Source organism: Mandrillus leucophaeus, unplaced genomic scaffold (genome assembly GCF_000951045.1).
Source record: "Mandrillus leucophaeus isolate KB7577 unplaced genomic scaffold, Mleu.le_1.0 Scaffold254, whole genome shotgun sequence".
Lineage (NCBI taxonomy): Eukaryota > Metazoa > Chordata > Mammalia > Primates > Cercopithecidae > Mandrillus > Mandrillus leucophaeus.
Genome location: NW_012102632.1, coordinates 283326 through 297078, shown reverse-complemented (window position 1 = coordinate 297078; position 13753 = coordinate 283326). Strand labels below are relative to the sequence as shown.

The 13753-nt window shown below is 36.2% G+C and overlaps 1 protein-coding gene across 2 annotated transcripts in view; it reads right to left on the bottom strand.

Moving 5' to 3' along the window:
* EFTUD1 (elongation factor Tu GTP binding domain containing 1) overlaps positions 1–13753 on the bottom strand; it is a 154148-nt gene that overhangs the window by 17777 nt on the left and 122618 nt on the right. For both annotated transcript variants that reach the window (XM_011983678.1, XM_011983680.1), the window contains 2 exons: positions 10233–10380; positions 3971–4929 (listed from right to left, as the gene is read on the bottom strand). In XM_011983678.1, the coding sequence (XP_011839068.1) occupies positions 3971–4929; positions 10233–10380 (1107 nt within the window). The remainder of the gene's footprint in view (positions 1–3970; positions 4930–10232; positions 10381–13753) is intronic.

Below are 13753 nucleotides of genomic sequence, written 5' to 3'. Positions count from 1 at the left end.
AAAAAAAAAAAAAAAAAAAAAATAGCTGGGCGTGGTGGCGCACACCTGTAATCCCAGCTACTCAGAGGCCAAGTCAGAAGAATTGCTTGAACCTGGGAGAAGAAGGCTGCAGTGAGCCGAGATCGCACCACCGCAGTCCAGCTGGGGCAACAGAGGACAGGAAAAAAAAAAGAAAAAAAGGAAAGATCATTTCAAACACAGAAAAAAAAATACAACCAATACACACCATGGGTTCTAGGATAACAGTCCCTAAAATAAAATTCCTTTACAGAGTAATGAGAGTCTAAAAGAAATCAATCATGAATGATTACAATGACAGAAAAAGGAAGAAAGCCCCTCCCCAACCCCTATTTTAAGAGGACATGCACAGTAGACAGAAGAAGAGGATACCAACTCAGGTGGATCAGTAGCATGTCCAAGATGCTCAAAATCAGAACAAGCTGAGTGTATGTACCCAAGCAAAAGAGCTAAAGACAGTGCAAAGAGCTTTTTCCAACGCAGGTTGAATATCTCTTCTCCAAAATGAGTGGGACCAGAAGTGTTTCTGATTTTTTATTGTTTTAGATTTTGGCATATTTGTATTATATACTGTTTGAGCATCTCAAATTAAAAAATTCAGGCTGGGTGTGGTGGCTCACACCTGTAATTCCAGCACTTTGGGATGCTGAGACGGGCAGATCATGAGGTCAGGAGCTCAAGACCAACCTGTCCACCATAGTGAAATGCCGTCTCTACTAAAACTACAAAAATTAGCCAGGTGTGGTGGCACACGCATGTAGTCCCAGCTATTCAGGAGGTTGAGGTGGGAGAATTGCTTGAACCCAGGAGGTGGAGGTTGCAGTGAGCCGAGACCATGCCATTGCACTCCAGGCTGGGTGACAGAGTGAGACTGCATCTCAAAAAAAAAAAAAAAAAAGTTTCAAATTTTAGATCATTTGGGGTTTTGGATTTTCAGATTTGGGATTCTCAACCTATATTTTCAAAATAAGGAGACATGTCTTATGTACAACTTACAGAAATTAGTATCATGTTACAGAGGATAGCACGAAAACAGGGGTTCACAATACCTATGTTACCTATCATTCTCTTCAGTAAGGAGAATGGTGAACAAACTACAGCAAGGGGAACAAGCTGAAGTGGGAGAACACTGAAGTTCAGGATAGCTCAGAAGTTGATGACTAAGTACTTAGCCTTCTTAAATGAGTTCAAGTCTCCAGGACCAGAATTATATCTCACAATGTTAAGAGAATCTGCCCTTTTGAGAAATTAGAAATAGTAAGGTAGGCACCAGACTACAGGAAAAAGGTAAATAATGACTAAACTTTTTGAGGATATAAACACTGGGTTCCATAAATTGCAGACTAGAAAGCCATATGCTAATTTTCTGTAGAATTTTAAAGAAGCATTATAGGCATTTGTTCATGTTTATACAAGTATGAGGTAAATCTTGGGAGACAACATGAACTTTCTAATACAAAACATTAACCTAAGCTTTTTTTTTTTTTTCCCTAACATGATTGGTAAGCTGATAATTTACCAATTATCAGGGACTGTTGAAGATGTAAAGGACCTTAACTTCATCAAAACATTTGATTTTCTACCTGAGTTTTATTTCTCATCAGACAAGGACACATGAAAAAAATGAGTAAGAAATCAATGTGTTAAGATGGTGATGATGTGACTTCTTTTTCTTGCCATTAAAATTTTTCTTTTTACTGTTGTAACGCTAATTATGTTATATAACTTAAGAAAAAAATTAAGTATATAGACTCAGTACTCATACATAAAATATAGGAGTTCATACAACTACATAATTTCTACAGTCTAGTCAATTACCAAAAATTTGATTCTGCTCTTTGGGGAACAGAGTAGGAAAACATAACTTTTTTTTTTTTAAAAGAAATGGGATTGATTTGACTTCTCACATGAATTAATTAGAAGATGTAATTGCTAAATTTCATTAAAAGAAGAATGCTGTATTTCACGTAGGAGGTAACAGTGTAGACACAGACGTGTTCTCTACTGGTTGGACGGTATGTGAGGTGCTGTGTTCAAATACAGTTGCTTTAAGAGGGATGCTGACCAAATAAATTATGTCCAAAAGACAGCAACTGAAATGGTGAAAGGATACAGAAATCATAACAGAAAAATAGGTGAAGGATTTGGAGAGTTTTTCTCCTGGATATAAAACTAGAAAACTAATGATTTCCTTCAAATACATAGAAGTGTTATTGCATGGAAGACAGATGAATGGTGGTACAGATGACTGGAAAGTAGCAGGTGATGGACATTTTGCTCAATATAGGAAAAAACACCATTAAATCATGAAGCTGGCTGTGCACTGCCCATCAACAGAAGTATTCAAACAGTGGTGGTATAAGCATTTGTCGGGGTAGGAGAGACTGGAGACAAGCTCTTAGGTCTTCTTCAAAGATGTGAGGGATTAAGATTTCTTGATTTTTAACTCTTACTTCCGCCTTCTTAAATTAAGAAAGTTCTCAATGAAAATGAAAAATAGCATCTGAGAATAGTCTAGATTGGTGTTTCCCAAACAAATCTACAGATTCCATGGCTGTTAATACGAATGCTGTATTCAAATAAGGTTGAGAAGCACTGTATATGACATGCCGTATTTGGAGATTTGATTCACAATGCACACTGGCCTTAACCCAGCTATTTTTCAAATGCTGCTACTGATGCTCAGTTAGTCTCACAAAAACCTTAATGTGATGCAAGCCTAAATTTCTTCTGGAAAAAAAAAAAAAAAAAAAAAAAGCTTAAATTTCTGCTTTCAGGAATTAATCAGCAAAAGAACCTTCCTAAAAAGAATGTAATTAACTACATATTGACTCAAAGGGCCTCAGGGTTAGAGGAAACTTAATAATTTGGCCGACTCTCTCATCCAGGGCTCAATCCTCCTTTATATTCTCTTCACTACTGAAACAGTTCCATGATCTCAAGAGAATAAGAGAACTACTGTGTGCCAGGTGCTGTTCTGGGAACTGTATTTAAAAAAATTGTGTTATTTTAATCTTCACAATCTGTATGATTATCCTCTTCATTATATGTAAACAAAGTAAGTTTCAGTGAACTAATATCAGTCAAAAGTCCAAAGAGCTACTAAGTGCCAGGGCTTCACATCTCCTGAGATCTTAAAGGCTGCTTCTCCCAAAGAGAAAAAAATCAGGAATAGGATTTGATATAATAGTTAGTAGTGACTAAAGCCCCAAATAATTTTCTTTTTCAGAAAGAACCCAGAATTCACAAAAACCCTTTTGTGTTATGAGTACAAGAATGTTGCCTTATTCTTTGATCATTTTCAGAACAACTTTGGTTACCCAGACTGATATGCTTATTTGCTTGAGATAAAATACGGCACAGGTTTGGATGGTAACACATATGAGCAGTTTAAACTTCATTTAGCAGACCTCTCATTACAGAAAGGATTCTATTTGTTGCAAAAGAAAAGATCTTTAGTAGTCAAGTTTTTCCCCTCTCAAGATTTTAATATTTATGACATCTGGCTTTCAAAGATCTTACTTTGTTAGTAAATCAGAAGATGGTATAGCTTCTGCAAAACGTACTAAACGAATTTAAGATTTTTGGGTCTGCCAGGTGCAGTGGCTCACGCTTATAATCCCAGCACTTTGGGAGGCCAAAGTGGGGGGATCGCTTGAACTCAGGTGTTCGAGACCAACCTGGGCAACGTTGTGAAACTCCATCTCTACAAAACATACAAAAAACTTAGCTGCACATGGTGGTGTGTGCCCGTAGTCACAACTACTTGAGAGGCTGAGGTGAGAGGACTGCTTGAGCCTGGTAGGCAGAGGCTGCAGTGAGTGGAGATTGTGCCACTGCACTCCAGCTGGGGTGACAGAATGAGACTTTGTCTCAAAAACAAGATTTTGAGTCTAGGAGACTTCACTGTTATTCAGGGCATTTCTTACTATCTTTACCTTTTCTTCCTTACCGAGAACATCACTGGTGGCCATGATGTCACATGTGTACATGGCTGCCATGAGGCGCTGAGGTTTCACTTGCAGTGCATAGCGACATGCTTCTTTCATGGTGGCAATTAGCTGTCCTGAGATAGGTCCATAGCAGTCAGTGAGTGGAGATTCTCCTTTATGGGATGTCCTCTTCTCAAAGGCCTCAGAGCAGCCATCTTGTAGCTCTTGGTTTTCATTTCCACTAGAACAGGTTTCATTTTCCTCCTGTCCCTCTTTTGCCAGATCACTTGCTCCTTGCTCCTCAAATTTACTTAGGTCCCATTTTTCCAGAATAAAACAGACACCCATGAGAGGCTCCTCACACATGGGGCCAGAGAGGGTTGCCAGTTGGAAGCCACTCACAATGCTATTGCCCAAATCTCGGTATCTACTAGCTTCTTTTGAAGCTTTGGCTGCTGGACCTGTCCATATTGAGTTCTGAAAATCTTCACTTTTATTGACTAGTATGTTGGGCCCACATTTTCTTGGGCCAAATGACCAGATTTGGTCAACAATGTTCCTCCATCTTCTCCCTGTTAGGTGTTGCTCTAGTTTTCCTTTGAATTCCCAAATTTTCTCTTGGATCTTCTGATGAATCACCTGAGTATTTTCACCCTCATTCAAAGAGGATGTCAACTGCTCCATAGAACGAATCAAATCACTATTTTCTTCCAGAATCTGGGTGACTTCTTCTGGAAGGGGCATGGCTCGAACACTGAGCGTGGCAAGTTTATTGGGAGTTGTTATGGTGATTAGCCCAACAGAGTCAACTTGGATTCCTTCAGGGATTTTGTTTTGATCTTCTTTCATTTGGTGTATGACTGCAACTTTTTGCTGTTTGCCTATTTCTTCATTGACCATGTCAACTTTTGGGGGTTTTGTGATTGTTTCTCTGAATGGAATAATAGGTTCAGATACACTGATATGAATCTTTGCAAACCTACAGACAAATTCAAGAGAAATAACAGAAGGTTAAAATCAAAACAGCATCAAAGCTCCTGTGTAGAAATTATCACACAGTGGAGATTCTGTAAAAACATAGGAACATAAAAATTATCTTACTATGAAAGATCTGCAATTTACATTATATCACAATTCAAAAACTGCTTTCTTTCTGGTTGAAAAGACTACTTCTAATGGGAATATACCTCCAGGGAAATCCTTGCATGTACTGGAATTTCACTCTTTTTTTTTTTTTTTTTTCATTTTCAAGATATATAAACTACCCCTTTAGATAAGAAAGTTTTGAGCAGAAAATAAACGTTTTAATATATGAAATATGAATTCTTTAAAACAGTATTTGCCAATCTAAGAGTGTGGACAAGAAAAGCTCAATGATTAAAACTCTAAATAGACATAGAATCACAGAACCTCAGGGTAGCTAGTCAAATCTTCACAATGTATTTGGTTTTGATAATGAGGCCTATAGCAAGGCTAGCATGATCTATGAGTTTGTCTAGAGTAGCACTTTCCAAAAGAACTTTCTGCAATGGTGGAAATGTTCTATATGTTTACTGTGATTGCTGAGCCCTTGAAATGTGTCCAGTACAACTGAATAAATTTTTAATTTTATTTAAATTTAAAAAGGCACATATGGCTACTAAGCATTTGAAATGTGGCTTGTATGATTGAAGAACTAAATTTTTAATTGTATTTGATTTTAAACAGCTGTATGTGGGTAGTAGCTACTCTTCTGGACATCATAGCTCTTGAGCCCCAGTCTGCCATCAAGTTCAGAAAGCCCCTTTTTCCACATAATATCAAGTTTGATACTGTTGTATATTGCATATTTACAATCTTGTTATATATTCACAGGATATACAGCAAGATGGACTGGACATTGTATGTTTTTAAAACTACTTTGATATTCAAACCTGACAAAGACAGTATACATATACAAAACTGTAGTTCAATCTTACCTAAGAATTCAGATATAAAATCTAAGACAAAATAACAAAAACTAAGGATATGCAGGTGTGTGCATTAAAAAAGCTTATTATGTATGAGGCACTGTGTTAAGTGTTTTACATGTAGTATTTCTTTAGTAGGCACTAGTACTACTTAATTTTGTAGAAGAGGAAACCAGATAAGAAATATTAAGTAACTTCTCCAAATAGCCTGTAAGTGGAGAAGCTAGGATTCAAATTTAGGTCTGACTTCAGAATCCACACTCTTGGTCATTATGCCATACTGAAAAATGGAGTTACACAGTACGTTAAAGGAATAATTTATCACAACACTACAAAGTTTGTATTATAGGTTATATGAAAATTAATTTGTATTAGAAGATCTGTTAAAATAATACCACATTAAAAATGTCAAATAATCTATGTAGCCACTTTTAAATATGCTAAATTGGCATTCAATAAGATTCAATACCTATTCTTGATTTTAAGAAAAAAGTCACTTAAAAATCTTAGGAAAATAAAAATATTTCTAAAATTATCATTACATAGGGAAAATATGCTCATATACTTAGAACACTCAAGAAAATCAACTGCAAAGCTACTGAAACTATGAGAGAGTACACATCTACGACACTGCCCTCTTATTCCTGTAACACAGTCAAAAAAGCTATGAGCTACTTTAGTCGTTCTAATTCCTGAGGCTCCCAAGAAGTCTCCTGTAGTAATCATTTATATGATTAATTAAAACCACTCCAAGCTGTAGAAGGAAGTGTGTGATGGTTGCCACATTTACAAAGCACCTCAGGACCAAAGTCCTAGCAATACAGAGCCTCTGATTACACTAAAAAAAGTGCAGTAGGCTCAGGCTACATCATGGCAATTTCCTGTGGCTTCCTGCTCTGATTATTACTACATTGAGATCTGGATGCTAAGAATTCTGACAGTTTCTCTGGCCTGGAGACAACAGATAGTCTCCTTGTCTCCCATTCCTGGACATAGTCTATTCCTGAAAAAGTGTGTAGAAGTTGAAAAAGATTATATACTACCAAAAGGTAGGCTCTGTCCTATGAGAACTAAAAAAATTCTATAACATTATACACATTCTTAATGTAAGCATAATTATGAAATGTAATAGTCATATAGAACAGTGTACAAAACAAAAATCTACTGATCTATGATAACTTACCTCAAAGTGAACACCCATGTAAACTACATGGTATAGTCAAGAAACAGAACATTCTTAGCCCTCAGAGGGCCCCAGGCTGCCTTTTCCCAATGCCATGAAGTATGAAGGTAACTGCTATCCTGATTTTTATTGTAATATCCTCCTTTTCTTTTTTTTTTTTTTTTAAATCACCTAAACATGTAACCCTTTATACTCCACAGTTCGGTTTGGACTGTGTTTCTTTTTGTTCTTTTTTTAAAACAGGGTCTCACTGTGTCACCCAGGCTGAAGTGCAGTGGTGTGATTATAGTTCACGGCAGCCTCGAACACCTGGGCTTAAGCAATCCTCTTGCCTCAGCTTCCCGAGTAGCTGGTATTACAGGCATGCACCACCTGCCCTGCCTGAATAATTTATTTATTTTTTTTTTAGAAATGAGGTCTTGCTATATTATCCAACCTGGTGCAGTACGTTTTGAACTTCATATAAATACAAACAAACACTTTTTGGGGGAAGTGAAGCGGCTTCTTTTGCTCAACATTATATTGTGAGATTCACCTATGTTTTATATACCTGTTGTTTTGTTCACTGAGATCATTCTATAGAATTCCATTGTATGAATATATTATTTATTTAGTTATTTATGCATTTAAATGTTTGAGTTGTTTCCAACTTTTGGCTACTAAAATTTTGTTGCTATGAGGCCAGGTAAGGTGGCTCATGCCTGTAATCCCAGCACTTTGGGAGGCCAAGGTGGGTGGATCCCTTGAGGTCAGGAGTTTGAGACCAGCCTGGTTAAGATGCTGAAACACTATCTCTACTAAAAACACAAAAAATAGCTGGGCGTGGTGGCGCACACCTGTAGTCCCAGCTACTCAGGAGGCTGAGGCAGGATAATTGCTTGAGCCCAGGAAGTGGAGGTTGTAGTAAGCTGAGAGTGCACCACTGCATTCCAGCCTGAGCGACGTGAGTGCCTTTTCTCAAAAAAAAAAAAAAAAAAAAAAAAGAAAAAAAAAATTGTTGCTATGAGTATTCTTGGTGCACATTTGCCTAGCTCTGTGTTGTGTATATATAGAGTACAAATGGGAGATTTGCCAAGCCACAGGAAGTGCCTCTCATCTTAGCAGACCATACCAAATTATATTCCAAAATAGTTGTACCAATTGATATTCCCACTAGTTGCGTAGGTGAATTCTTGTTGTTCCACATCTTTGCCACCACTTGATAACATCACTTAAAAAATATTTAGCCACTCTAGTGGGTATGCAGAAGTATCTCACTTTGATTTTGAATAAGTTGAATAGTTTTTCATGTTTATTGGCCTTTGGAAGCCTCTGTTAGGAAGTAGCTCTTCAAGTCTTTGTACAGTTTTTCTATTGGATTGCTGCCCTTCTCATTTATTTGTAGGAATTCCTTCTATATTGGGGATATAAGTCTCTTGTCTGTTACAAGTAGTACAAAAGTCTTCTCTAACCCTGTGGTCAGCCTCCTTATTATCTTAATAGTGTCTTTTGATGATCAAGCGATTTTCCTTTGTAATTGGTGCTCTTAATATGCTATTAAGAAGCTTTTTGCTACCCTGAGGTCTTGAAGATATTCTCTTATACTATCTTCTAAACACTTTATGGTTTTGCCTTTTACAGTGTAACCAAGAATCCACCTGAAATAAATTTTTGAGTACATTATGAGGTAGGGGTCTAGTTTCTGGCATCTGGTAGAAGCTTTACAGAATCCTACATAAATGCTGCAGTAGTTATTCTGTTTTTTGTTTGAGATGGAGTCTTCCTCTGTCGCCAGGCTGGAGTGCAGCGGCATGATCTCAGCTCACCACAGTCTCCGCCTCCCGGGTCAAGTGATTTTCCTGCCTCATCCTCCTGAGTAGCTGGATTACAGGCGCATGCCACCACACTCAGCTAATTTTTGTATTTTTAGTAGACACAGGGTTTCACCAGGATGGTCTTGATCTCCTGACCTCATGATCTGCCCGCCTCGGCCTCCTAAAGTGCTGGAATTACAGGTGTGAGCCACTGCGCCCAGCCAGCAGCAGTTATTCTTGTTCTATTATTAGTGCCAGGTGTTGTTGTATAGTTACTACTACCACCAATTTTACTGTGGTATAAAGATTAAGTGAGATAAATAGTGCTTAACACAGTGACTGTTATATAATATTTAATATATAATTATATCAATCTTTTATAATTATTATTTGTTATGATTATGATTATAGTCCCAGAAATTTTAAAAACAAAAGGAAGGACAGCAATTACAGGGAAATTTCTAATTTTTTCTACTAGTAAGCACAGAAATGTGTATTAATTGTGAATATCTTTCATTTGTCTTCAAGACTGATGACATTTTAAAAAAATGATAAACTATGCAAAGTTGCAAAAGTTTGAGAAAAGAGGCACTTTCCAATATTTATTGCTAGTTATAATGTAAATTAGAACAGCCTTTCTTGAGGAAAATATGGATCATAACACTTAAAAATATGCATACTTTTTGAGTTAGCTATAATACTTCCAGAAGTTTATCTTAACCAAATAATCAGAACTGTGTATATAGATATTTGTGTATACTTTAATATGCATAGAACAGTGTGGATTTAGGAATCTGAATGTAATGGTGGTTATTTCTGCATGGTAACTGAATGATTCTTTTTCTTCTTCTGTATTTTCCTAATTTTTGCAATAAACATACATTATCTTTGCAACAAAGAGGAAAAATGCCGTTATAAAAATTTGGGATGCCCATTTTATAACACATATTGTCTTTATAGAAAAATACAAAGATTTCCAGAAGGTTTACATTGTAAAGACCACATCAATAAGAGAAGTCTATCCTAATTACATAGCCAACATTTACAAAATAATATTTTGTTTTGTTGTCGTGGTATTTTGTGTTTTGTGTACATGCTTAAAGTAAAATACATATACAGAAAAACATTTTATGACTTAAGCTAAAAATGCAAAATTATTCAAGTGTAGGCAGTGAATGCCAGTTTTCAGTTATTAAAAATTAAGTCTACAATCGAATAACTGTTCACGTCTGAATTGAGGGTATTTCATTTTTCTCCAAAAATAAGCCATAGTCTAAGTTCAACTGGTTTAGGAAACACTAAAACATCCCACTGATTGAGAGCTATCATTTCTCCATCACTATCATTTTCACCTAACCTTTCTTTTAAGTCATCCAGGCATCGCTGAAGGTGGACTTCTCCTGCTGTGACTAAAACGTGCTCTCCTGTTTCCTGAATTAAAATCTGGACACAGGGATCAGCCTGGTTTAACAGTTTCATTCCTTTTACGAGCTGAGGCATTTCACCTAGGTTAAAAAAATGAAATAGATTAAATATGATATAAGAACTAACACAATTCAAAGACAATGGTTCTGGCTACTCAAGGGAAAATTACATTGAAATAAACTCTTAAAACAACAATTTATTTTTCTTCCAGATAGTGCAGTGACATGAAGAAAACTACCTTCTAGTAATTTTTTTGTACAGATAGCAAACATGACACATCCGCAAGCTTATCATCAAGACTCCCAAAGCTCATCTATATTACTTCTTCAAATACTCTGCAGATATAAGCTTCCATCTTTCTACTTGTGAATTCACCTAAATCTTGTAACAAATGTACACATTATATACCTAGAAAATAAACAGAGCATTTCTTCAAACATCACCTATAAAATCAACAAATAAGCAACAGAAACATTTAATATAATATTCAAGAAACTGTACCAGAGCCTCATATTAAAAATAATTATTTGTGAAACTGCTCGATAGAACTTGGGTTTTAGAATACCCTAAGTAGCTACTTTACCTAGTGAGCTAAAGGCATCTTCTGCATTGTATTCTGCACGTGTTTTTCACATATAATTGCTTTTACCCTATAGTTCCTGGGAATTGAGAGTAGGGATGGGGACTATGACCTACATCTTGGGTTTAGCTACTTTTTCACCCCCTTTCCACATACCCAACTGCTACTGCTCCCTCAAGGCAGGTCCAAGGAAGTCTCCTGCAGTGGCCTTAGCAGAAGCCTTGGTCTTGAAGACATTTTTATGCAGTCTTGTTTCAGTTCTGCATTTGAAGAAAAGACTTAGCAATCCCTCAATGCTTGGTTTTCAGCATGCCAAAAAGACAAAATCACAGGAACTTTCTGCAATGCAATGATTTTCAACATGCCTTATAAAGTTGATTAACTGGGAGCAGGAATATTAGAACTTCTATACCTATTTATTTTTGAAATAAAGTTCTAATAATAACTAACGTTTCACAGCACTAACAATGTGCCAGACAAGCAATTTATATATATGAGCTCACTAACGATTAGGTGGTATGATTATTGTTCTCATTTAATAGATGAGGAAACAGGTATAGAGAAACTAATAAACTTGTGTTCAAGGTCCCAGACTAACTAAATGGCAGAACCTGGTTTAGAAGTTGGGCAGCCAGCCACAGAGCTCATGCTCTGTGGATGGATGTCAGCACCCTTGTAGGTCAGGTGATCAAAAGCCACATATGGAATGCACAGAATTCCAAGGGAAGACGGGAAGTAGGATTTCACTGTGTCCAGGGTTGACAGAGGCACCTTCATTTGTTCCTTCTTGGCATACTGTAATTTTCTTTTGCCTAATAAGTGGATTTACAGATATTATCTAGTGTTAACTAAGCCTTCACAGAATTTTAAACCTGGCTTAAATGGATTCCTGCAAAGATATCACTGACAATACTATAATACTAATAACACAAGCACATGGGAATAATAAAAAAAGAAATGGCAAGGCTTTTTGTCAGCTCTCCATCAAACAAATTATAAAGTAAAAACAATGGCTACCACCAAGATGAGATCCCAACAAATATTTTTGAAAAAATATATATACACTTAAATTTATCTCTTCAAGGTAAAATAAAAGTAACAGTTTAACAATAAGAATTTTTTTTTTTTTTTCCAAAAGAAATTTGAAACATGGAGACAACATTTAGAAATTAGGTGTTTGAAAATGTTGCCACTGACAGTCATTTGGTTGCTGAAGATAACATAAATACTTCATGTATAATGTATAAAAATCTCTTAAAATTTGGAGGGTGATTTTCTTAACCTGTTCTTAAAATCACCAAATAGATAGTTCAATAAAGATATAAGAATTAACAAAGCTTCTAATTAGTATAAGAAAAATGGACTGCCATCAGGAAAACTAGATAGTCACTAGCTACATTTTACCAAAACCTTTTAATAATTGGGAAAATGGGAATCTAAAATGGATACCATGATTTAGTAAAGGAAGCCAATGAATCATTCTTCCCTTTGGACTATCTAACTTTGTGAGGTGGCTTTTCCAGTGATAATGGTCATTAAAATCAAGTGTTTTAACAAATGGAACCTAGGAGCTGGCCTTGGAATGGCTATATCACAAAGTGTTCAGGCAAGACCTTCAAAAAGAAGGAAGCATTATTGTGGTAGCCAGCCTCCAAGGTGGCTCCAATCATCCTTGCCTCCTGATATTCACATTCCTGTGCAGCTCTCTCCAACTGTGAACCATGGCTGGTCTGTGTGACCAACAGAACACTGTGGAAAGGATGATGTGTGATTCTCAAGGCTAGTTCACAAAAGGCATTATAGCTTCTGCCTTAGTATTTTGGAATGCTGGCTGCAGCCAATCACCACGCTATGCTGCAGGACACTCAAACAGTCATGTGGAGAGGAACTGAGGTCCCCAGCCAGCACTAACTTGTGAGCTCATGTTTGGAAGTACAGTTAAACCTTCAGATGGCTACTGCCCAAGGTGATGTATGACTACCACTACTTGAGAGACACAATGCCAAACCCTTCCAAATTCCAGACCAAGGGAACTAGGAAAAATAAGTGTTGTTTCAAGCCACTAAATTTTGAAGTAATATATTACACAGTATTAGATAACTAAAATAATTATAAGCCACAATCACAAATAAATACTATATATACTTATATGTACATACTGTATGTATCTTCATCAAATACAAATAAAATTAGGTATTTGATTTTTCAACTCAATTTTTAAATAATTTCTATTTTGTGTTTCATAATGCATATAAAACATTAGCACAAAAATTCATCTATCTATATAAGCATAGGTGTCAAAATTTTTTTTAACTAATATGGATAAAGGATAAAACAATTCCAGAAACAAATTACTCTGATCTCAGATAAATAGGATTTCTTGGATTCCCACAAATGAAGATCTAGCATTGTTTCTGAGGCAGAGATCTGTAACCTGACTTCACTGCTTCCTAACTGTATGGCCTTGGGCAAATTAATTTAACTTCTCTAAGCTTCAGTTTCCCTCCTGTGAAGATGAGAATAAAAAGAGTATCCTAATGAACAGGGCTTTTGGGAGGATTAAATGAGATAATCAATGTAAAATCCTTAGTACAGTGTGTGGAATACAGTAAGGATCAATTATAATGAAGAAAATAATAATTGCTTTGGAACATTTGTAGTTCTCTGTGTTGAGTTTGTAGTTGACCTGTGGGCATGAAGTAGAGGGTGGCTGCCATGACATTTTGATCCCCACTTGGGAAATCAGAGAAAGAAAAGTGGAAGAACAAATACTCATGATTTGCTTCTCTCCGAAAGAAAAGAAGCAAATTGTTGTCTTCTGGATTAATCTAGTTGTCACAAAAAAAAAAAAAAAAAAAAAAGAAAAAAAAAAT